This window comes from Chiloscyllium plagiosum, unplaced genomic scaffold (genome assembly GCF_037043375.1).
Source record: "Chiloscyllium plagiosum isolate Xiang-an unplaced genomic scaffold, Cpla_swu_hap1 HiC_scaffold_46, whole genome shotgun sequence".
Classification (NCBI taxonomy): domain Eukaryota; kingdom Metazoa; phylum Chordata; class Chondrichthyes; order Orectolobiformes; family Hemiscylliidae; genus Chiloscyllium; species Chiloscyllium plagiosum.
In genome coordinates, this window is record NW_028270184.1 from 14,333,949 (window position 1) to 14,356,953 (window position 23,005).

At 44.2% G+C, this 23,005-nt stretch overlaps 2 protein-coding genes across 1 annotated transcript in view; one reads left to right on the plus strand and one right to left on the minus strand.

Annotated features, from left to right (window-relative positions):
• LOC122543899 (uncharacterized) overlaps window positions 1-6,540 on the minus strand; it is a 39,381-nt gene extending 32,841 nt beyond the window's left edge. Inside the window, exon 1 of the mRNA XM_087983660.1 lies at window positions 5,511-6,540. Within this exon, the coding sequence (XP_087839786.1) occupies window positions 5,511-6,528 (1,018 nt within the window). The 5' untranslated portion in view covers window positions 6,529-6,540. The remainder of the gene's footprint in view (window positions 1-5,510) is intronic.
• LOC122543891 (uncharacterized) overlaps window positions 1-23,005 on the plus strand; it is a 61,089-nt gene that overhangs the window by 25,350 nt on the left and 12,734 nt on the right.

Consider the following 23,005-nt stretch of genomic DNA (forward strand, 5'->3'; position numbering starts at 1 on the left):
GCTCTCCAGGCAGAAGATGAGCTGTTCCTCCTACAGTTTGCGGGTGGCATTGTTTTGGTAGTGAAGGAGGCCCAGAATGGACATATCATTGGGGGAGTGGGAGGGGGAGTTGAAATGGTTGGCCACTGGAAGGTGGCGTTGGTTGGTGTGTACAGACCAGAGATGTTGCCTGAACTGTTCCACGAGTTTGCGCTCGGTCTCTCTGATGTAGAGGAGACCACATCGAGAGCAACAGATGTAGTAAAAGGGGTTTGAGGATGTGCAAGGAAACCTTTGCTGGATTTGGAATGATCCTTTGGGGTCTTGGATGGAGGTGCAGGGGGAGGTGTGGGCCCAGGTTTTGCGCCTGTTACGGCAGTAAGAGGAAAGTGCCAGGTGTAGAGAGGAGGTTGGTGGGGAGCGTCGACATAACGAGGGAGTCACAGGGAACGGTCCGTACGGAACACAGATAGGAATGGGGAGCGAAATATATTTTTGGTGGTGGAAGTGATGGAGGATGATGTGCTGGATTTAGAGATTAGTGGGGTGAAATGTGAGGAACAGAGGGACTCTATCTTTGTGGTTGAGGGTGTGGGGTTCGAGGGCAGAGGTGCAGGAAATTAAAGTGATGCAGTTGGGGGCAATGTTGATCACAGCAGAGGGGAAATCCTGGTGCTTGAAGGAGGAGAATATCTGGGATGACCTGGAGTGGAATTGCTCACGCTTGGAGCAGATACAGCGAAGGTGGAGGAATTGGGAGTAAAGGATCGTGTTTTTATAAGAGTGGGAGAAGGTATAGTCAAGATAATGAAAAGCATCCTAAGTTTCATTAATAGAGACATAAAGGATAGAAGCAAGGAGATAACATTGAATTTGTATAAGACACAAATTTGGCCTCCGCTAGAGTATTGTGATCAGTTCTGGGTGCCATATTTTAGGAAAGATGTTTGGAGAGAGTGCAGCAAAGAGATAATGATTCTGGGGATAAGATGTTAGGGTTATGAAGTTAGATTTAAAAAACTGGAACTGCTTCATTTGTAGAAGAAATATAATAGACCGTATTCACTTGTGAAAGGATCGAGACCGAGGTGGTACAGATTTAAATGAATTGGAAAAATTATCAATAGCGTATGAGGAAAATCTTCACTCAGTGAGTAGTGAGAGTTCAGAATGTGTGGTGGAGGTTGGTTCAATCAATAGATTTCAAAGGGACTCAGGATGTTAACAGAAAATTAAGAATCCTATACAGAGCAGACAGGAGCATAATATGAGGTGCCATGCTTATTTGGAGAGCTAGTTTTGACACAGTGGGATGAATGGCCTCCTTCTGCATTTTATTTATTCTGTGCTTCTTTCAACCCACTGTGCTCTCTTTCTGTAAGAGCAACTCAATGAATCTCACTACCCTGGCTTTCCCCCTCCAATTTAAGACCATAAACCCAGTCTTTTTGAAAGCTACAACTGAATCTGCCTCCACCACTCTATCAGACTGTATGTTCCACATTCTAACCACTCACTGCATAAAGAAATAAAGCATTTTACTTGTCACCATTGCTTCTTTTGATAACGGATTTAAATCTGTTCTCAGTTCTTCCACCAGTGGGATAATTTCCTTCCGCTCTACTCTGTGCAGGCCCCTTCTGATTTGTCATTTAACTCGATGTTAGTGCTACACCACGTGACAGTAGTGAAGGCCGATCTGTTCAGTTGAAGCCGGGTCTTTGTCTCCACAAGGTCTGTACGTAGCTGCTCCTGTCCATATGGTCATAGGTTGGTGCATCTGCAATAGGTGGATTGGTGAGGACGAGGCACTTCTTTTGGTGCCTTTTGTTGCAGGGTCAGTCTGGTCAAAATGCCTTTCAGGATTCCACCACGTACTTCAATAATAGCTGTACTGCCCCTATCTGTTTGTGTTGGACATCAAGTCTTCTATTCAGAGTACTTTCAGTGCTGTTGCCACCCTTGGTGCTTCTTACAAATGGTTTTCAACAAGGAGGGGAACAGATTAATCAACCCAGGAAGAGCAGCAATCAGCACTTCCCCCGGCCATGTTTGACTGGGTGTTCTGAAATTTCCTCTGGTTCACAGTCAATGTTCAATTTTCATAGGACCATTTCTTTGTGACTGTCTATCACTGTGTTACCACCACAGGGACATAACTTATTCCGGGTTGGTAATAGCGAAATCAGGGACAGTAAGGTATAATTCCGTAAGTCTGTGATCCTATAGGATGCAAATACCAATTTTGGCACAAGCCTCTCAGCGTTCACAAGGGGAATTTTTACAAGGTTGACTGGGCAGTGTGTATGTTTGTCATTTTTACTGCTACATGGTCTGTCCAGATATATGGTTTTTGATGTTTCTAAAGGATATGGAGAAAATGATCTAATATGTAGTTTGGATTTCAGTCCAGGGAGGAGGGAGAGCATGTGGGGCATGGATCTGCAGCCTTGGGAGAACACATGAAGTAAAACTTCAATTCAGGTTGGCAGAAAGCATGAATATCGCAGTTTCCATACTTAATAAGAATTGCTATTTATTACAAATAAATAGATTCCAATGATAAACAATTATTCCACCAGGATAACAGGGTGTTGGCGTTGTGTGTATATGTATGTGCACGAGATGTTTGTTATGACAGATTTGTCTTCCTAATTATTTGCTACTTGTAATGCCAGTTTTTACTACTGTAATGAGCATTTTTTGCACACATGCTATTTCTACCCTCCCATAATTTGAGAAATATTCTCCAAGACACCCAAAGTGAATTGTGAATCAACTTTAGCTAACAAAAGTTAAGGATTGCATTCGATCACCGGGAGTAGCTTACAACATGCCAGAAAAAGTGGTCAGCCTGATTATTTGAAAGTATTACAGTACATTTGTTATCAATGTTAAGGCACATGGGATTGGAGGGAATTTACAAAGATCAAGAACTGGGTAACCAACATTGAGCAGAAAGTAGGAGTAAATGGGTTGTTCTCAAGATGGCAGGTTTGGTTATGTTATGGAGTTGAAAGCATGTACTGTACCTCATATGACTAGATGGCGGTCCCAGAGTGTATTGGGAAATTGAAAATATGTAGCATTTGGTTGTGAAATGGATATCTGAGTTTTGGTTGCTGTTTTGACAACAAGTCAAATTTAAACTCTCGATTTAAATTATGCCCCAGGATACTAAAACCCAATCGAGTTTGAATTTACTGTTTTGCCAACATCGAACCAACGAGACAATCCAATGTTGGGGGTATAAAAATGCAGACAGTTTGAAAATTGGTCAGGCAGCAACTGCCGTAGAGAAAGAAACTTATGGAGAGCTCATTGCACGTTAAACATCTTGCTGTCAAAGAAATTAGTAAACACTCTCCATCAAAGATACCTGTTCACGTGAAACATACTTGGAGTAAAAAAAAAAGATGATGACCCAGGGGAAGCAGCAACCAGAGGAGTGAAGACGACAACAATTGTGTGGTTTTGAAATTAAGTTGATGTAGTTTTAGTAAGTTTCTTATTGGTTATTTTTATAGAGTTGGAGGCAGATTAAGAGAAATGGATGGGGGGCTTAGAGTTGTGAATAGTGGTTGTTTAATGTTCGCTTTTAGAGTTAAAAATAAATTTATGTTATTTTCTTTAAATAGTGGAATTTGGGAGTTGTCTACCAGTCATACTTTAACAGATTGAGGCAAGGTGAGCTTTTATGGGTGTTTGGTTTAATTATCAGAGGGATTTACCTCTGTGTCGTTCCAGTTACCATCTGGTTACCACATTTGGGGACTCGTTAGCTCAATTGGCTGGACAGCTAGCTAGTGATGCCAATGATGAGGGTTGAATTCCTGCACCAACTCAAGTTACCTTGTAGATTGCACCTTCTCAACCTCACCCTTTGCCTGTGGTGTGGTGACCCTCAGCTTAAACTACCACAAGTCATTTCTTTCTAATAAGAGAGCAGCCCTATCGTCCCCGACAATGTTTTTAATACAAAGCCAGCTCCCAGCCATTCACAATCGATAAAAGTGGCGGGTCCGATTGTATTCGGAGACAGTGAGGACTGCAGATGCTGGAGGTCAGAGTCGAGAGTGTGGTGCTGGAAAAGCACAGCAGATCAGGCAGCATCCGAGGAGCAGGAGAATCGACATTTCAGGCAAAAGCCCTTCATCAGGACGAACTGTATTCCCTAATTTGCTGATGACACCAAAATGGATGGCAATCTAAGTTATGGAGAGGGTGTAAGGAGGCTTCAAGAGGACTTGGAGAGACTAAGTGAGTGGCCTAGAACATCACAGACAGAACATGGATGGAGTGAGTGTGAAGCTATTCACGCTGGTTATATTAAAAAAAAAACAAGGTGGTAGAATATTTCTCAGATTTGAGGTTGGAAACTGCAGGTGCCCAAAGTGTTCAAGACAGTCCTAAAAACTGACATTACAAGTAGCAAACAAATAGGAAGACAAGTGGTATATTGGTCAAGAAGGGCCAGTTTACCTTTGTCACAGTCACAGATGGTGTCATTGGTGGCTCTGATTCAGGATAGCCGCAAGGGCAGAAACCTGACTGGAGGGATTCAAACAAGGTAGGCATGGATACTGGAGTGTAAAAATGCTAAAGGAGTTCAAAATCAGACTGCCTATTTTTAAAGGTGAGAGGACAAAGTTTATAAAAGGACATGAGGGGCAATCTTTTTTTGATACAGAGAGTGGTTTGTGATTGGAATGAACTGCCAGAGGAAGAGGCGGATGCAGGTACAGTTACACCATTGAAAAGAGACTTGAATATGAACAGTAAAGATTTGGAGGGATATGGGACTAGTTTAGTTTGGGAGCGTGGTTAGTATGGAGAGTCGAACCAAAAGGTGTATTTCCATGCTGCATGAATCTATGACTGTGGAAAGGAAAGGGAGGGTGGAGAGAGGGATATAGTTTCAAAGTACAATGGGGCCATCTTTATTTCTTCAGGAGAGTGTGGATATTGGAGGCTTTGGAGAGTGCGGCAGTACCTGAAGAGATTGATACTGATAACTGATCAATGAACATGGGGAGGTTGGGTTAGTGTGAATAGGATCAAGGGAGAAGAAGGGGATCTGATGGACAAGGTGCATTCTGATAGGGCATGAGGAAAGATTTGGAGGGCTACTGGAGAAAGATGTGAATTTAATGCTGGGACAAAGAAGAAACTCTATGACCCAGTGAGTTTGTAGATAAGAAGAGGGAGGCAGCTGATCACATTATCTCAGTTTTAGTCACAAAACAAATCTGAATAAGCTCCTCACATGTTGTTGTTAGAGGTGAAGATGGAGAGATAAGGGAGAGAGAGACCCCTTCAAAAAGTAGTAACTTTTGTTTGAGCTATTAAAAAAACTCAACATGCCATATACTGAGCACAAAATTAATTTGACTGTATCCAAAATGTTAACGGCTATAACTGGGCTGGAGTTTAGCATCATCAATAGAAACCGACCCCAATGAACATGGTTCAGGCCTGGATTTGATTAACAGTAAAATCCAATCACTGTGGTTTCTTGTGAACTTGTTGATGTGTCAGCAGGTGCGATGACTGAGTGAATCCCTTCCCACACTGGGAGCAGGTGAATGGCCTCTCTCCGGTGTGAATACGATGGTGCATCAGCAGGCTGGATGACTGAGTGAATCCTTTCCCGCACACGGAGCATGTGAACGGCTTCTCTCCAGTGTGCGTTCGCTGGTGTACGGTGAGTTGAGATGACTGCCTGAACCCAGTCCCACAGTGAGAGCACCTGAACGGTCTCTGGTCAGTGTGAACCCTTTGGTGGGATGTCAATTCCTTGGAGGTTTTGTAGCGCTTCCCGCAGTCCGGGCATTTAAAAACTCTCTCGTCGGTGTGAATGCGCTGGTGGGTCAGCAGCTGGGATGACTGAGTGAATCTCTTCCCACAGTCTGGACAGGTGAACGGTCTCTCCCCGGTGTGAACTCGTTGGTGTGTCAGCAAATTGGAAGAACAAGTGAAGCCCTTCCCACAGTCGGAGCAGGTGAACGGTCTCTCGCCTGTGTGGCTGCGCCGATGCGTTTCCACCTCAGATGGGGATTTGAATCCCTTTCCACAGTCACCACATTTCCACGGCCTCTCCCCACTGTGTCTGCATTTATGCTCTGAGAGGTCGGATGGTTGGCTGAAGCCCTGTCCACAGATGGAACACGCGTACAGTTTCTCCCCCGCGTGAGTGCTTTGGTGTCTGTGCAAGTTGAACAACTGAATAAATCCCTTCCCACATTTGGAACAGGTGAACGGCCTCTCCCCGGTGTGACTGCGGCGATGAGCCTGCAGCCATGACGGGTGAATGAATCCCTTCCCACACTCGGGGCAGGTGAACGGCCTCTCCTCCGTGTGACTTCGCTGGTGGATCTCCAGTTGGGATGGGTGACTGAATCCTTTCCCACAGTCCCCACATTTCCACGGCCTCTCCCCCGTGTGACTACGCTTGTGTCGCGACAGACCTGATGACTGGCTGAAACCTCGCCCACACAAAGAACATTTGTACGGTTTCCCACCAAGGTGAATGCTACTTTTTCCTTCCATGTTCCATAGTACCTGAAATGACAGTTACTTTGAATCTCTCAGCTCTAATTTTGCCATCCTGTGACAATCTAAAGCAGAAGAAAGGGAGCGAGAGACAATCCACGTAAACACGAAGGCAGGCTATGTAACATTTGTGGGGTCTGCTCTGGGAGAAGTCGCCCAATTATCATTAAACATTAATGTCCTTCAGGAAAAGAAACCTGCCACCCAGTCTGTGCCTACAGTGTTAGGGCTGTCCCATAACATTACAGCATAAAAATGGCCGACAACAGCCCCAACAAGTTTTGCGGTACATATTTAACAGAAATTATAAAGTGGGAGAGGCATTTATTTAATGTGTTCTCAGAACAGAGGATAATAGTAGTCTGTTTACTACAGTCAGATTGAATGTGCAACATTCTTTGCTATCCTAAAGATAAGAACATTTCATACAAGATAGTTATTTTAAGTATTTTTCTAATCCATTAGTTATAATACTACAAGTAGGTTTTAATTAAGATTTGTCAACATGATTATAAATGTCAGATTATTTTTATAGGAAGATATATGAATAACTAAAATATTACAAAGTTAGGTTTGCAACTTATAGGGTGGGGCCTCCCTATCTCTTATCAAGGACAGCAACTATGAGAATTGGAATGGTGAGAAATAAGACCATAAGACATAGGAGCAGAAATTAGGCCATTCAGCCCATCAAGTCTGCTCCGCCATTCAATCACGGCTGGAAGTTTCTCAACTCCGTTCTCCTGCTTTCTCCCTGTAAGCCTTGATCCCCTTGACAATCCAGAACCTATCTATCTCTGTCTTTAACATATTAATGACCTGGCCCCCACAGCCTTCTGTGGCAGTGAATTCCATAGATTCCCCACTCACTGGCTGAAGAAGTTTCTCCTTATCTCCGTTCGAAAGGGTCTTCCCTTTACTCGAAGGCTGTGCCCTCGGGTCCTGGTCTCTCCTACCAATGGAAGCATCTTCCCAACATCCACTCCGTCTAAATCATTCACTACTCTATAAATGCCTATTAGATCCCCCCCCCTAATCCTTCTAAACTCCATCGACTATAGACACAGAGTCCTCAAACGTTCCTCATATGTGAAGCTTTTCATTCCTGGGACCATTCCATTGAACCTCTTCTGAACACGCTCCAAGGCCAGTACATCCTTCCTGCGATATGCGGCCCAAAACTGTGCACAATACTCCGAATGTGGTCTGACCAGAGCCTTATAGAGCCTCAGACATACAAACTTGCTTTTATATTCAAGTCCTTTCAAAATAAATGCCATCATTTTCATTTACCTTCCTAACTACTGACTCAATCTGCAAGTTTATCTAGAGAGAATCCTGGACTAGAATTCCCAAGTCTCTTTGCACCTCAGACTTCTGAATTTTCTCCCCATTTAGAAAACAGTCCATACCTCTCTTCTTCCGACCCAAAGTGCATGACCTCACACTTTCCCACGTTGTACTCCATCTGCCACTTCTCTGCCCACTCTCCGAACCTGTCCAAATCCTTCTGCAGCCTCCCTGCCTCCTCAATGCTACCCATCCCTCTATTCATCTTTGTACCATCTGCAAACTTAGCCAGAATGCCCTTGGTTACTTCATCTCAACCTCATAGGAGACTGTTACAGTCCTGTACAAAATAGCAGGCGCAGACATCATAGTTGAGAGATATGAGGTCACAAGCAACCATGGAAAGTTCCGTTCCTCACATACCAAAAGGGACCCATTCAGATCATAGCAACAAGATCACTATTGAATGATGTGCTGGGAATCCAATCACAGTTGAACAACCCAGCACTAATTAACAAATAGTATACATGGGGAGGGAATATGTGCTGCCATGTTAATATTACAAGAAAAATGTGTAGAAGTTATTTTACTTGAAGTTGAAATTAGACTGTCATTGATTTCTGATCTGAGCTGCAGATTAAGAGGGTAATTGAACCCTCATGTCGAGGCCCGATTCAGGGGGCAGTCTTTGATCTCCCTTTGTATTGCACCAGTGGAATATATGAATAAAATTGCCACATACCTCAAGCTCTGCTGTCTCCTGATCTCATCTCTGGAAAGATTTGCTCCAACACATAGGGATTTGGAACTTAGGAACAGGAAGGCATTCAGTCTTTCGAGCTCTGCCATTCAGTAAATGATGGCTGGTCTGTTTGTGGTTTTAATTCCAGTCTCCCATCTGGCCTCATATCCACTTGTCTATGAAAGATAAATTTAAAGACCCAAGATCCACTTTTTTTTGATGAAGAGGATTGCATACACAAGCCTCCGTGCGAGACAAAAAATTCTTGTGTCCAACTTAAAAAGGAGATCCCTTATTCTTAAAGTAGTTCTAGGCTCCCCAAGACAGGAAACATCCTCATGGTATACACCCTACCCAGTCCCCTCACCTTTTTACATGTCTGTCATTCTTTTAAATTCTGTTGGATATAGGCCTAACTGCTGCTTAACCTTTCCTAAAAGCAACCTTCATCTTAGGAATGAGACAAGTGGACCTTCTCTGAATTACTTCAAAAGCAAATACATCTTGTTTCAAATAAGGAAACCAAAACTGTTTGCATCCACCAGATGTGGTCCCATCAATGCCCATTCGCAACTCCTCAGATACTGAAGCAATCACAAGATCTGGACAATGTCCAGGCTGGGTCTGAAAAGTGGCAAGTAACATTCAAGCCACACAAATGCCAGGTAATGGCCATCTCCAATGAGAGACCGTCATCCCTTGACATTCATTAGTGTCACCATCACTGAATATCCCACTATTAACATCCTGGGGGTTACCACTGAACAGAAACTGGACTGGTCATATAAATACAGTTATATAAATATAAAAATCACTAGGGCGGCACGGTGGCTCAGTGGTTAACACTGCTGCCTCAGTGATGGGAACCTGGGTTCAATTCCAGCCTCAGGTGACCGGGTGTGTGTGTGTGGAGTTTGCACATTCTCTCTGTGTCTGCATGGGTTTCCACCAGGTGCTCAGATTTCCTCCCACAAGTCAAAGATGTGCAGGTTAGGGTGAATTGGACATGTTAAATTGCCCATAGTATTCAGAGATTGTAGGTTGAGTGCATTAGTCGGGGGTAAATATAGGATAATAGGGTAGCGGAATGCATCTGCATGGGTTACTCTTCGGAGGGTTGGTGTGACCTTGTTGGGCCGAAGGGCCTGTTTCCACACTGTAGAGATTCTATGACTCTTAACTCTTCTTTTCTATTCCAGCCCTCATTCCAACAAACACCACACCACTTACTTCCTGATGACTTGCCATACCTGCATACTAACTGTAGGAGATACGTGTACCAGGACACCAAGATCCCTCTATACTGAAGAACACTACAATCTCTCTGTTCTAATAGCATTCCAGTTTTCTATTCTTCAAAGTGGACAAGTTCACATTTAGCCTTGTCACAGCCTTGGTTCAAACATGGACAAAAGAGCTGAATTCCAGAGGTGGACTAAGAGTCACTGCCCTTGCAATCCAGGCCACACTTAATCCAAGAGCCCTAGCAAAACTGGAGTCAATGTGAATCAGAGGAAATCTCTCTACTGGTTGGAGTCATATCTGGCACACAGGAAGGTGGTTGTGGTTGTTGGAGGTCAGTGTCCTCAGCTTCAGGACATGTCTGCAAGAGTTCCTCAACGGGGTTGTCCTAGGCTCAACCATCATCATCAATGCTTCATTGATGACCTTTCCTCCATCATAAGATGAGAAGTGGGGATATTCGGTGATGATTGCACAATACCCAGCACCATTCGCAACTCCTCAGATACTGAAGCAGTCACAAGATCTGGACAATGTCCAGGCTGGGTCTGAAAAGTGGCAAGTAACATTCAAGCCACACAAATGCCAGGTAATGGCCATCTCCAATAAGAGACCGTCATCCCTTGACATTCATTAGTGTCACCATCACTGAATATCCCACTATTAACATCCTGGGGGTTACCACTGAACAGAAACTGGACTGGTCATATAAATACAGTGGCTACAAGAACAAGTCAGAAGCTAGGAATACTTTAGTGAGTAACTCACCTCCTTATTCCCCAAAGCATGTCCACAAGGCACAAGTCAGGATTGTGATGGAATACTCCCCAGAAGCCTGGATGAGTGCAGTTCTAACAACACTCTGGAAGCTTGACACCATCCAAGCCAATGCAACCTTCTTGACTGACACCACATTCAGTCAATAGCAGCAGAATGCACAGTTGACAAAATTCACTGCAGTAATTCACCTTTAAGGCTCCTTAGACAGCATCTTCCAAACCTACAACCACTGCTATCTACAACAAGGGCAGCAGATATTTGGGAACTGGGAATGCCTGCAAGTACTCCTCCAAGTCACTCACCATCCTGACTTAGAAATATATCATCGCTCCTTCAGTGTTGCTTAGTCAAAATCTTGGAACTCCCTCTCTGAGTGCATTATAGGTTTACCAACAGCACTTGGGTTGTCGTGGTTCAAGAAGGCAGTTCACCACCATTTTCTCAAGGAAACTAGGGATGAGCAGTAGATGCTGGCCGACTGAGCGAAGCCCAAATCTCGTGAATGAATGAAAAATATATTCTATCTGACAAATTTCTGCCCACTCACTCAACCGCTCATGACCATTACAAGGGCATGGCTACAAGGAGATCACAGTTGGAGACTTGTGTATTCAGGGTGTGGTGCTGAAAAGACACAGCACCACACTCTCGACTCTGATCTCCAGTCCTCACTTTCTCCTTATATATTCAGGGGTATGTGACTTTTCAAACGGACAGGCAGGAAGCAAAGGACGGTGTGGTAGCTCTGTTAGCAGTGGAATGGAATAAGTACAATAGCAAGAAAGGATCTTGAATCGGCAGGTGTAGAATCCATATGTGTGGAGGTTAAAAACTAACAAAGCGAAGGCGGTACTGGTGGAACATAGGAATTAAGAGCAGGAGTAGGTAATTCAGCCCTTCCCCACCATTTAACATAATCATGGTTGATCTTACCCTGGTCTCCATTCTACTCTTCTACCTGCTCCCTGTATCCTTTTACCCTTCTTTTCAACAGAAACACACCTATTTCTTTCTTGATTAATCCTGCCTCCATTGCACTCAGGGGCAGTGAGTTCCACAGGTTCACAACCCTCAGAGAAGTAGCTTCTCCTCATTCAGTTTTGAACCTACCTCCTCTCACTCTGAGTATAACCTGTTGTCCGACACAAGGGGGAACATCTGATCAACATCCACCTGATCAATCCCCCTTTAGCATTCAAAGTTTGTGAGAAGATTTGTAGCTCGGGTGCTCGTTGTTGTGGTTGTGTTCGCCGAGCTGGGAATTTGTGTTGCAGACGTTTCGTCCCCTGTCTAGGTGACATCCTCAGTGCTTGGGAGCCTCCTGTGAAGCGCTTCTGTGATGTTTCCTCCGGCATTTGTAGTGGTTTGAATCTGCCGCTTCCGGTTGTCAGTTCCAGCTGACAACCGGAAGCTTCACAGGAGGCTCCCAAGCACTGAGGATGTCACCTAGACAGGGGACGAAACGTCTGCAACACAAATTCCCAGCTCGGCGAACATAACCACAACACCCCCTTTAGCATTTTATGTACCTCAATTAGATCCCCCTCATTCTTCTGAACTCCAGAGTGTACAAGCACAAGCTATTTAACTACTCATTATACAACAACCCTTTCATCCTTGGAATCGACCTGGTCAGCCTCCTCTGAACTGCCTTCAGTGCCACCACATCCTTCCTCAATTAAGCAGACTAAAACTGGACAAAATACTCCAGATGTGGTCTCACCAATGCCCCTTATGTAACGGTGAGAACACTACTTTAAGAGGATCAGTCTGTACGTCCCATTACAGTAGCTGTGCTGCAGGTTAGAGAATGCATCAGGGGATAACGACAGCAAATGTATTCATTGTGGGTGCCTTTAATCTTCTCACACATTTGGGAAATCAAATTGGAAAGGTAGCCACAAGGACATATTTATGGAGTATTTTCAGGACTGTTTCTCAGGATAATGTGTTGTTTCTCCAAACAGGGATCAAGCTACTTTGAATCTGGTAACATGTAACAAGGCAAGTTTAATAAATGATCTCAGAATAAATGATTTCCTCAGGACACAGTGATCACAATTTTCCATTTTCTCTCTCTTTCTTCTTGTGAATAATTTTATTTTGCTGTCTACCAATCTGGTGGGACTTCAACGACTCTGGCCTCTAGTGGAGGAGAGTGTGTGTGGGAGAATCCAAGTGATGGAGAGGTTGAAGTGCCACAAATCATTAACCTCCCCCGCCTAGGGTGGCATGGGGATGTGAATACCATCAGCTCCAAACTCTACCCCAAGTCACATGTCATCCTGACTTGTCTGACGTCCAGTACTGGATCAGTGGTGCTGGAAGAGCACAGCAATTCAGGCAGCATCCGAGGACAGGCAAAATCGACGTTTCGGGCAAAAGCCCTTCATCAGGAATACTTGGCTGAGCAGAAAATTCCTCCAATTAAATATCAGGAAAACTGAATCTGTTGTTCGTAGCTCCTGGTGGCAACGCCACTCCTGGCATTGCCCTCACACCTCTCCCTGGGCAGTGACTCCCATCTTGGCAACTGTCCAAGGTGGATCAGACTGTTCACAACAGCTTCAAACCACAGATTATCATCTTCAGCAAGATCTCCCATTTCCATCTCAGCACCATCACCTGACTCCACCCTCATCCCAGCTCTGCTGCTGCTGTAGAAACTCTCCTCTCTCTCTCTCGGATTAAGGGATGTTTACTAAATTAATTTAAGATACAATGATAATTGGAAACGTAAATTGTGAAGAGGGCATAAGGAGACTGCAATGGCGATTATGTAGGTTAAGTGAGCGAACAAATATTTGGCAGAGTTAGATCATTCACTTTAGCAGAAAGAATAGGGAAGTGATATTTATTGAAATGCAGACAGATTGCAGCATCCTTAAGCAGAGAGGGGTCCAAGCATACCAAAACTTGAATCACGAAAAGGTTAGAATGCAGGTACAGCAAGTAATTTGGAAGACAACTGGACTACAGCTTATTATAGCAGGGGAATGGAATATAGAAGTGGGGATATTTTGTTACAGGTGTATAGGGCCCTACACACAAAAAAAAACAGTATTGTGTTCAGTTTGGTCTTCCAATTTTTAAAACAGCATAAAGATTTATTTGACTGGAAGAAGAGGTCTTTGCATGAGGAAATGTCTGACAAGTTATTGAAATATATAAGATCATGAGGGGACTTCAGTAAGGATACCGACTCGTGAGAGAGACTAGAGCTAGGGCACAAATTCAAAAATGAGAGTTCTTGCATTTAAGACAGAGAGGAATTGATTTTTATACTCGAGGATTGGAGATCTAACGTAGTCTCTTCCACAGAGAGCAGTTGAGGCAGGGTCATTGGATACTTTTGAGGCAGAGGTAGATTCTTTTATTTTGGGCCTCAAATACAAGTCCTGAATATAAATAAATATAATCTTAACACAAGGTGGAAGTGGGTAATGTAGATGCTGGAGATTAGAGTCAAGATTAGAGTGGTGCTGGAAAAGCACACCATAATCTTAACACAGCTTAGACCATAAAACCATTAGACATAGGAGCAGAAATTAGGCCATTTGGCTCATTGAGTCTGCTCTGCCATTTAATCATGGCTGATAAAGTTTTTTCAACCCCATTTTCCTGCTTTCTCCCCATAACTTTTGATCCCCTTGGCAATCAAGAACCTACTTCTGTTTTAAATATACTCGATGACCCGGCCTCCACAGCTTTCTGTGGAAAAGAATTCCAAAGATTCGCCACTCTCTGGCTAAAGACATTTCTCCTCGAGTCTGTTTTAAAGAGTCCTCCCCTTTCTCTAAGGCTGTGTCCTTGGATCCTTGTCTCTCCTGCTAATGGAGACATCTTTGCAACATCCACTCTGTCCAGGCCGTTCAGTATTCTGAAAGTTCCAATCCAATCACCCCCCCACCCCACGCCATCCTTCTAAAATCCATTGAATATAGTCCCTGAGTCCTCAAACATTCCTCATATGATAAGATTTTCATTCCTGGGATCATTCTCATAAACCTCTTCTGGATCCGCTCCAGGGTCAATACATCTTTCCTGAAGTATGGGGCCCAAAATTGCTCACAATACTCTAAAAACATCTGGTTTCATCAAAGGGTATAATCTAGAAGGTGGCTTTGAGGCTACATTCAGATCAGCAATGGTCTTGTCAACTGGCCAGAGAGGCAAAAGGGCAGCCTTACGCTCCTAATTTGCAATAGTACCATTAATATCCAATTCTGCTCTTCATATTTTTGGAAAGATGACATCCATTGAGAGGGTGCAAAGATCGTCGGACTAAAGAAATTGAAAAGGACAGTTGGTAAAATATACAAGTTTTGATAAGGTAGATAAAAAGTTTTTTTCCATTAGGTGATGGTACAAGGATTGGAGTGGTTGGATTTAACGGTTTTTAAAAGGAGAATTCCATCTACCTTTCCTAAGCTATGTTGCCCAGACCTCAACAAACTTAAGGGTGGCTAGTGTCCTAGTGGTAATATCACTCAACTATTAATCCAGAAACTCAGCTAATATTCTGGGGACAAAATTTGAATATCACCACGGCAGATACTAGAATTGAATTCGACAAATAAAAATCTGGAATTAAGAATCTACTGACGACCATTCCTGATTGTCAGAGAAACCCAATCTGGCTCACTAATGTCCTTCAGAGAAGGATCATTCTCACCTGGTCTGGCCTATGCTCCAACTCTCAACTTGCCCACTGGGCAATTAAGGATGGTCAATGATTGCTGGCCTAACCTGCGACGCCCACATCCTGCGAGTGAATGAAAAAAAAAGGAAGTTTATCCGGGTGTGATCTAAACAGGGTTGGAATAATTTGGACCCTTCTCTCGTCGCATGACACCTGAGATCCTTTCCCACAAACAGACACGTTTCCTCCACTGCCCAAGGCCGGTAATTCAGGTCCTAGCGGATCAAGTGTCTCCATCAGAGTGTTTTTAAACAAAAAAAAACATTCGTTCACAGGATGTGGGTGTTGTTGGCGAATTCAGCATTTATTGTTCAGCAGTGTGTAAATGCTCTTCTAACCCCTCCCTGTAAAAAGGAGAACACGGTTGGGGTCCTGAACCTTAATGCCCCCAATAAAGATGGCAGCCACAAAGGCGCCTTGCTGAACACCGCCCCCGATAAAGATGGTGGCGGTCACACGGTCTAGGCCCAGTTCCTGCTGCCCAGCTTGGGAGCAAATTTGAAACGAGTAGTTTATAATTCAGAATTACATGACTCAATCGATTGTTTATAAAAGGTCTCTTGCATACGCTAATTTCTGCTTCACTCTTCAGCTAAACTTTACCCTTTACCCGCTTCCACCTCCTTCGGCAATTGCGCCTGCCCGTGATCGATGACAACAATATCGCACGTGATCGTGGCGATGGTCACGTGGTTTCGGATTGTTTTATCCACCCCCTCTCATTCGTTCTGATTGGTTGGAGGACCAGCTGCCACGGTTCGGTCCTCCAGCCTGCCCCTCATTCACTCCCATTGGTTAAAGTACCAGCTGCCCCCCCCTCCCCCCCCCTCCGTCTTTCAGCCTCGCCCCTTGTTCACTCCCATTGGTTGGGGAGCCAAACGCTGTCGTTGCTGGTGAAAGGTCAGCAGGATCTGGTAGCATCTGTGGAGATGAATCAGAGTTAATGTTTCAGGTCGAGTGACCCCTTCCTCAGAACTGATGGTAGCTCGGAAAATGTCGTTTTATATGCAGAAGATGGGGGGGGGGGGGGTAAGGGGTGAAGGGTAGTTGGGGATAAAACCCAAAGAGAGAGAGAGAGAGACAGAAGTTCTGAGAAAAGGTCACTCGACTCGAAACATTAACTTTGATTTCTCTCCACAGATGCTGACAGACTGTGTTATTACAACAATAAAGGTGTTAGACTCTTAGAATCACCATTACTGGCGTCATGTTTAAAAATTTTCATCAAATTTAAGACCAAGTATATCAGGGAGAACAGTGCGGCTAATGTGCTGGTAGGTTGACAGAGGACAGGGTGTAATCCATACACTAGCAAATAAGAAGCTTAGAAGCAGACTGTGAACACCTTTGTTGTTGTTGCAACCTCCTCTGTGTCCTTTATGTTATTCTATTGTGATGGTCTTTGAATCACACCTGAAATGTGGAGCTCAAACCATCCAGAAACATATGAGTTAGAAGCTTTGACAAAGGGTCAGTTAGATACGAAACGTCAGCTCTTTTCTCTTCTTACAGATGCTACCAGACCTGCTGAGGTTTTCCAGCATTTTGTCTTTTGGAGTTAGAAACATGATTACGCAATTGTCTTCTCAAGCCTGGTCTGTCAGTTAATACAACCATGGCTGATATGATTGTTACCTTACCTCCACATTTCCACTACCAAGAAAACATCTACCTCTGCCTTAAATATAGTCAATGACTCTCACTGCCTTTTAAAGAAAGCAGTTACAAAGGTTCACATCCTTTTGCAAAATGAGATCTTCTAATCTCTATTGTAAGTGAAATACCCCATAATTCTAAGCAGTGACCCCCTTATTCTAGGTTCTCTCACAAAAGAATCTATCCTTTACACAACCACCATGTCAAGACTCGCAGAATCTTATATGTTTTCATCAAGTCACCTTTTTTAAACTCCAGTAGATAAAAGCTAGTTGTATAATGGTTCCCCATAAAACAACCATCCAGCCCAGGTATTGTTCTGGGAAACCTATGAAATGCATTTATACTATTTCTTAAATAAGGTGACCAATACTGTACAGTCTCTTCCAGAAATGGTCTCACCAATGCCCTCTTACCAATTTTTATATGTGCATCATAGAAAGTATTTTTTCTGAATGCATCACAGCTTGGTATGGCAACTACTATGCCCAGGTCTGTAAGAAACTACACAAAGTTATAAACACGGCCCAATCCATCACTCAAGACAATGTTCTATCCATTGACTCCAATACCTCTTGTTGCCTCAGAAAGGCAGCCAACATAATCAAAGATCCCTCCCATCCTGGTTATAATCTCTTCCAACCTCTTCTGTCAGGCAGAAGATACAAAAGCTTAAATACATGTACGAATAAATTTAAGAACAGCTTCCTCCATGCTGTTATTAGATATCTGAATGGACCTCTGAAATTTCAAATTTAATGTTGACCTCGCTCTTTGTGCACCTCCTCTGCAGCTGTAACATTGCATTCCTTGCTCTGTTCTATTACCCTTGTACACTTTGTATGGTATGATATGCTTGTATTGCATGCAAAACAAAACTTTTCGCTGTACCTAGGTACATGCAACAATAATAAATCAAATTATTAAAAATCTCTACAATTGAAAGATAACCTTCCTACTTTTGAAATCAATTCCCCTCAGAAGCAATGGGTTGGGATATCTGGTCGGCATGGATGAGTTGGTTCCATGCTGTATATCTCTACGATTCTGAGTTATACCCGTAACGTTGACTTCACTTCCTGATGCTGCCTGGCTTGCTGTGTTCTTTCAACCTCCTGCCTGTCTATTTTAGATTCCAGCAACTGCAGATTTTGTTTGGTCTCTAACTAGGTTTTGGGAATACCCAGTGTCAGCTGTCCACACAAGGATGAGAAACTCCTGAGCTACGTTTGTACCAAACTGCCAGAAGGTCCTTTTACATGGGATTAGAAGTGGGTGATTTACATACAACAATCTCAAACCAAAAGAAATATTTATTCATACTAAGACAACAAACTGCGCATGCTGGAAATCTGAAATGAAAACAGAAATTGCTGGAGAGACTCAGCAGGTCTGGCAGCTGTCTGTTGTTCTGAAGAAGGGTCGTGGACTTGAAAGGTTAACTCTGCTTTCCCTCCAGCGATTGAATAATAGAGTACGGAAAGAGCCATTCCACCCATTGTGTCCACACCGACCCTTCGTAGAGTATCCCACGCAGACCCAGCTCCCCACCCTATCCCCATAACTCCACAGTACAGAAAGATCTGGATGCCCTGGTGCATACAGACTCCCACAGCTACCTGGACTACACCACATCACCCCCTCCTGTAAAAATGCTATTCCATGCTCCCAATTCCTCTGCATCTGCTGGATCTGCTCTCAGAGGAGCAATTGCAATCCAGAACATCCCAGATGGCCTCCTATTTCAAGGACTGCATTTTCCCCTTCCACAATGTCAACAATTCTCTCCAGCACATCTCCTCCACTTCCTGCATCTCTACCCTCAAACCCAACCTCTCCAGCAGCAACAAGGATAGAATCTACCTGTTCCTCACCTTCCACCCCACTAATCTCCAGATACAATGCATTATTCACTGCCATTTCCACTACCTACAGTCAGACCCCACCACCAGAGAAATCTTTACCTCACCACTCCTCTGCAGAGACCAGTCCCTCCGCGACTCCCTCGTTAGGTCCACTCCCCCCACCAGCCCACCCTCCGCTCTGGGCATCTTACCTTGCCACCAGAAGAGGTGTAAAACCTATGCCCACATTTCCCTCTTCACTTCCATCCAAGGCCCCAAAGGATCCTTTCATATCTAGCAGAGATTTTCTTGCACATCCAAATGCATCATCTACTCTGTCCATTGCTCTCGATGTGGTCTCCTGTACAATGGGGATGCCAACTTGTGGAACGTTTCAGACAACATCTCTGGAACATGCACCAAACAACCTCACTGCCCTGTGACCGACCATTTCAACTCCCTCTCCCACTCTGTCAAGTCTTGGGCCTCCTACACTGCCAAATCCTAGCCACCTGACGCCTGGAGGAAGAATGTTTAATCTTTCATCTTGGGATCCTCCAGCCACATGCATCAATGTCAATTTCACCAGTTCCCTAATCTCCCCTCCCCCCACCTCATCCCAGATCCAATCCTCCAACTCAGCACCATCCTGTCCTACCTGCCAATCTTCCTTCCCACCTATCTGCTCCGCCCTCCTCTCTGACCGTTTGAACTGTCCCACCTGCCCATCTTTCTTCCCACCTAACTGCTCCACGTTCTGCTCCAACCTATCACCATCACCCCCCCATCTCCACCTGCCTATCGCCTGCCCAGTTACCTTCACCCCAGCCCTATTCTCCCTCTCTTATGTATCTATCAGCCTGCTTCCTCCCCACATTTTTGAAGAAGGGCTTATGCCTGAAACGTCGATTCTCCTGCTCCTCAGATGCTGCATGACCTGCTGTGCTTTTCTGGCGCCAGACGTTTCGATTCTGAGCACGAATATCATGGAAGGCAGTACTGAAGAGCAGAAGGAGCAGAGCGTATCTCCAGATCGCTGAAGTTAGCAGGGTAGATAGACAAGGGGCTTAAGAATTTAGGTGGTTATGGATGCTTGCTGGTATTAGCCGAGGCACAAAATACAAGAGCAAGAATATTAGGCTGGAACTGTATAAAACACTGGTTGGGTCACAACTGGAGTACTGTGTGCAGTTCTGACGACCACCTTTTCGGAAGAATGTGATTGCACTGTAGAGAAGGGTACACCAGGTTGTTACCTGGGCTGGAGGGGCTCCGCTATATGGAAAGATTGGATAGGCTGGAGTTGTTTGCCTAGATGCAACAAAGTATGGTGGCTCAGTGGTTAGCACTGCTGCCTGACAGCGCCAGGGACCCAGGTTCGATTCCAGCCTCAGGGGACTGTCTGTGTTGAGTTTGCATATTCTCCCTGTGCCTGCGTGGGTTTTCTTCGGGTGCTCTGGTTTCCTCCCACAATCCAAAGATGTGCAGGTCAGGTGAATTGGCCATGCTAAATTGCACAATAGTATTAGTCTGGGGTAAATAGAGGGTATGGGAATGGGTCTGGGTTACTCCTCGGAGAGTCGGTGTGGACATGTTAGGCCGATGGGCCTGTTCCCATATTGTAGGGATTCTAACCTAATCTAATGGTTGAGAAAGAACCTAATGGAGGTGTATAAGATTCTGAGCACCATAGATTAGATGGATAGGTAGATACAAGTTGAAGAGGTGGATGGCTAAGACGAGAGTTGAGGAAAATTTGATGGGAGTCTGGAACTCACTGCCTGAAAGCATGATTGAGTCAGAAATTTTTCTGAGCAGCATTTGGATATCCACTTGCATTTCCATGGCCTCCAGAGCTATGAGCCAAAAGCTGGAAAGTGGGGTTATGCAGTCAGATCTTTGTCGACTTGCACAGACATAAATGGGCCAAATGGCCTACTTCTGTGAAGTACAGGTCTATGATTCAAACACAAAGATGGTGTTTTCTGCATACGGAATGGATTGTACAAGATGTTTGCTGAAGTTGCAAATGGTATTGGTAAACTACATTGAGGGCACTATATACACTTTTGGTTCTTTCTGTTAGAATGGATGTAATTAGATTAGAAGTAATTCAAAGGGATTAATAATAAGCATGAAGGCTAATGAGAAAGGTTTGGACAGGATGGGCCTGTATCCATTGTCATTTGGAAGAATAAGGGGGCAATTGAATTGAATCATATGCAATCCAGGTGGATACTGAAAGGATAATTCCCCTTATTGGAGAGACTAGGTGACCAGACATTGATTAAAAATAAGGGGTATCTTTTAAGATGGAAATGAAGAAGACTTTTTTTTCTCTCAGAATGTTGTTAGTCTGTGGGAAATCTTGTGCATGGGGAAAAGTGGTGCTAAGGTAATTGAATATATTTTAGGTTACATTAGATGGATTCTTGATTTTTTTTATTTCAAAACTATACTTCATTCAAAAGATCACCTATAAGTACATGCAAAGTTTCTAAATCGGTTCAATATAGTCTTTGCAGAGACAAAAAAACACAAATGTTGGGATTTTAACATTTCTCAGAACTTCACAAATAAAGCATTTTATCCTTATGCAGGAAACTATGTTCATTTTGAGGCAATGAGAGGGCCTGACAACTGAACAGACGATCGTTATATTTTGGCAGAAAGATCTTAGACAACAGTCTGTCCCCACTGCATTCTTGGTGAGAGCTGTCTCAAGTGTTAGTGCTTTCACACAGACTGCAAAACCCGCTGAGGTCAGCTCTTGATCAAGGTAGTTAAAAGGTACGTGATACTCCCATCCTGTGAAAGAACAGAAGGTTAGGGAAGGAGTAACAAAAAAGCTGAAGAACTGCGGATGTTGAAAATCAGAAACAAGAACAAATTGCTGGAAAATCTCAGCAGGTAAACAATTTCAGTGGAAGGGTTCTGAAGAAGGCTCATTGGATCAGAAATTTTAACTCCACTTTCTCTTCATAAGATGTTGCCAGAAAGCTGAGTTTTTCCAGCAAATTCAAAAACTCAGCAAGACTTCTTTGGAACTTTTCCTTCCCCCACATTTGGGGACATCATAGGCATCAGCACACCTGAGTGCAATGGGCCACCCGTGTCCTGGGAGAATTCCCCCTTTTAATTTAAAACATACACTTTATTCATAAAAAATATAATTGTATATATAAATAGTCACAAACGCAGTTGGGTTCTGTACAGTATATCAAGGAAACAAACAAACATTGGAGTTTAACTCTATGCAAAAGACTGTATTTACATGCATTTGAGGCACCAGAAGGGTCTGATAACTGAATGGACCCCCATGTAGCTTCAGCAGAAAGACGTCAGAGAGTGGTCTTTCCCCACTGCGCAATGGTGGCAGCCACAAGCTTCAGTGCATCCCTCAGCACGTAGTCCTGGACCTCGGAACATACCAGTCTGCAACATTCGGTCGAGGTCAAATTCTTGTTCTGGAAGACCAATAAATTTTGGGGAGACCAAAGTGTCTTTCACCGATTTGACGGTCCTGTAGGTGCCGTCGATATTTTAGGCAAAAGTGAGGACTGCAGATGCTGGAAATCAGAGTCTAGATTAGAGTGGTGCTGGAAAAGCACAGCGGGTCAGGCAACATCCGAGGAGCAGGAAAATCGATATGGGCGGCACGGTGGCACAGTGGTTAGCACTGTTGCCTCACAGCGCCAGAGACCCGGGTTCAATTCCCGCCTTAGGCAACTGACTGTGTGGAGTTTGCACATTCTCCCTGTGTCTGCGTGGGTTTCCTCTGGGTGCTCCTGCTTCCTCCCACAGTCCATAAATGTGCAGGTTAGGTGAATTGTCCATGCTAAATTGCCCATAGTGTTAGGTGAAGGGGTAAATGTAAGGGAATGGGTCTGGATGGTTTGTGCTTCAGTGGGTCGATGTGGACTTGTTGGGCCGAAGGGCCTGTTTCCACACTGTAAGTAATCTAATCTAAAATTTCGGGCAAAAGCCCTTCATCAGGAATGAAGGCAGGGAGCCTCCAGGGTGGAAAGATAAATGGGAGGGGGTGGGGGTTGGGGGTGGGGAGAAGGTAGCAAAGAGTACATTAGGTGGATGGGGGTGGGGATGAAGGTGATAGGTCAGAGAGGAGGGTGGAGCGGATAGGTGGGAAGGAAGATGGGCAGGTCATGAGGATGGTGCTGAGCTGGAAGGTTAGAACTGGGTAGGGTGGGGGAATGGGAA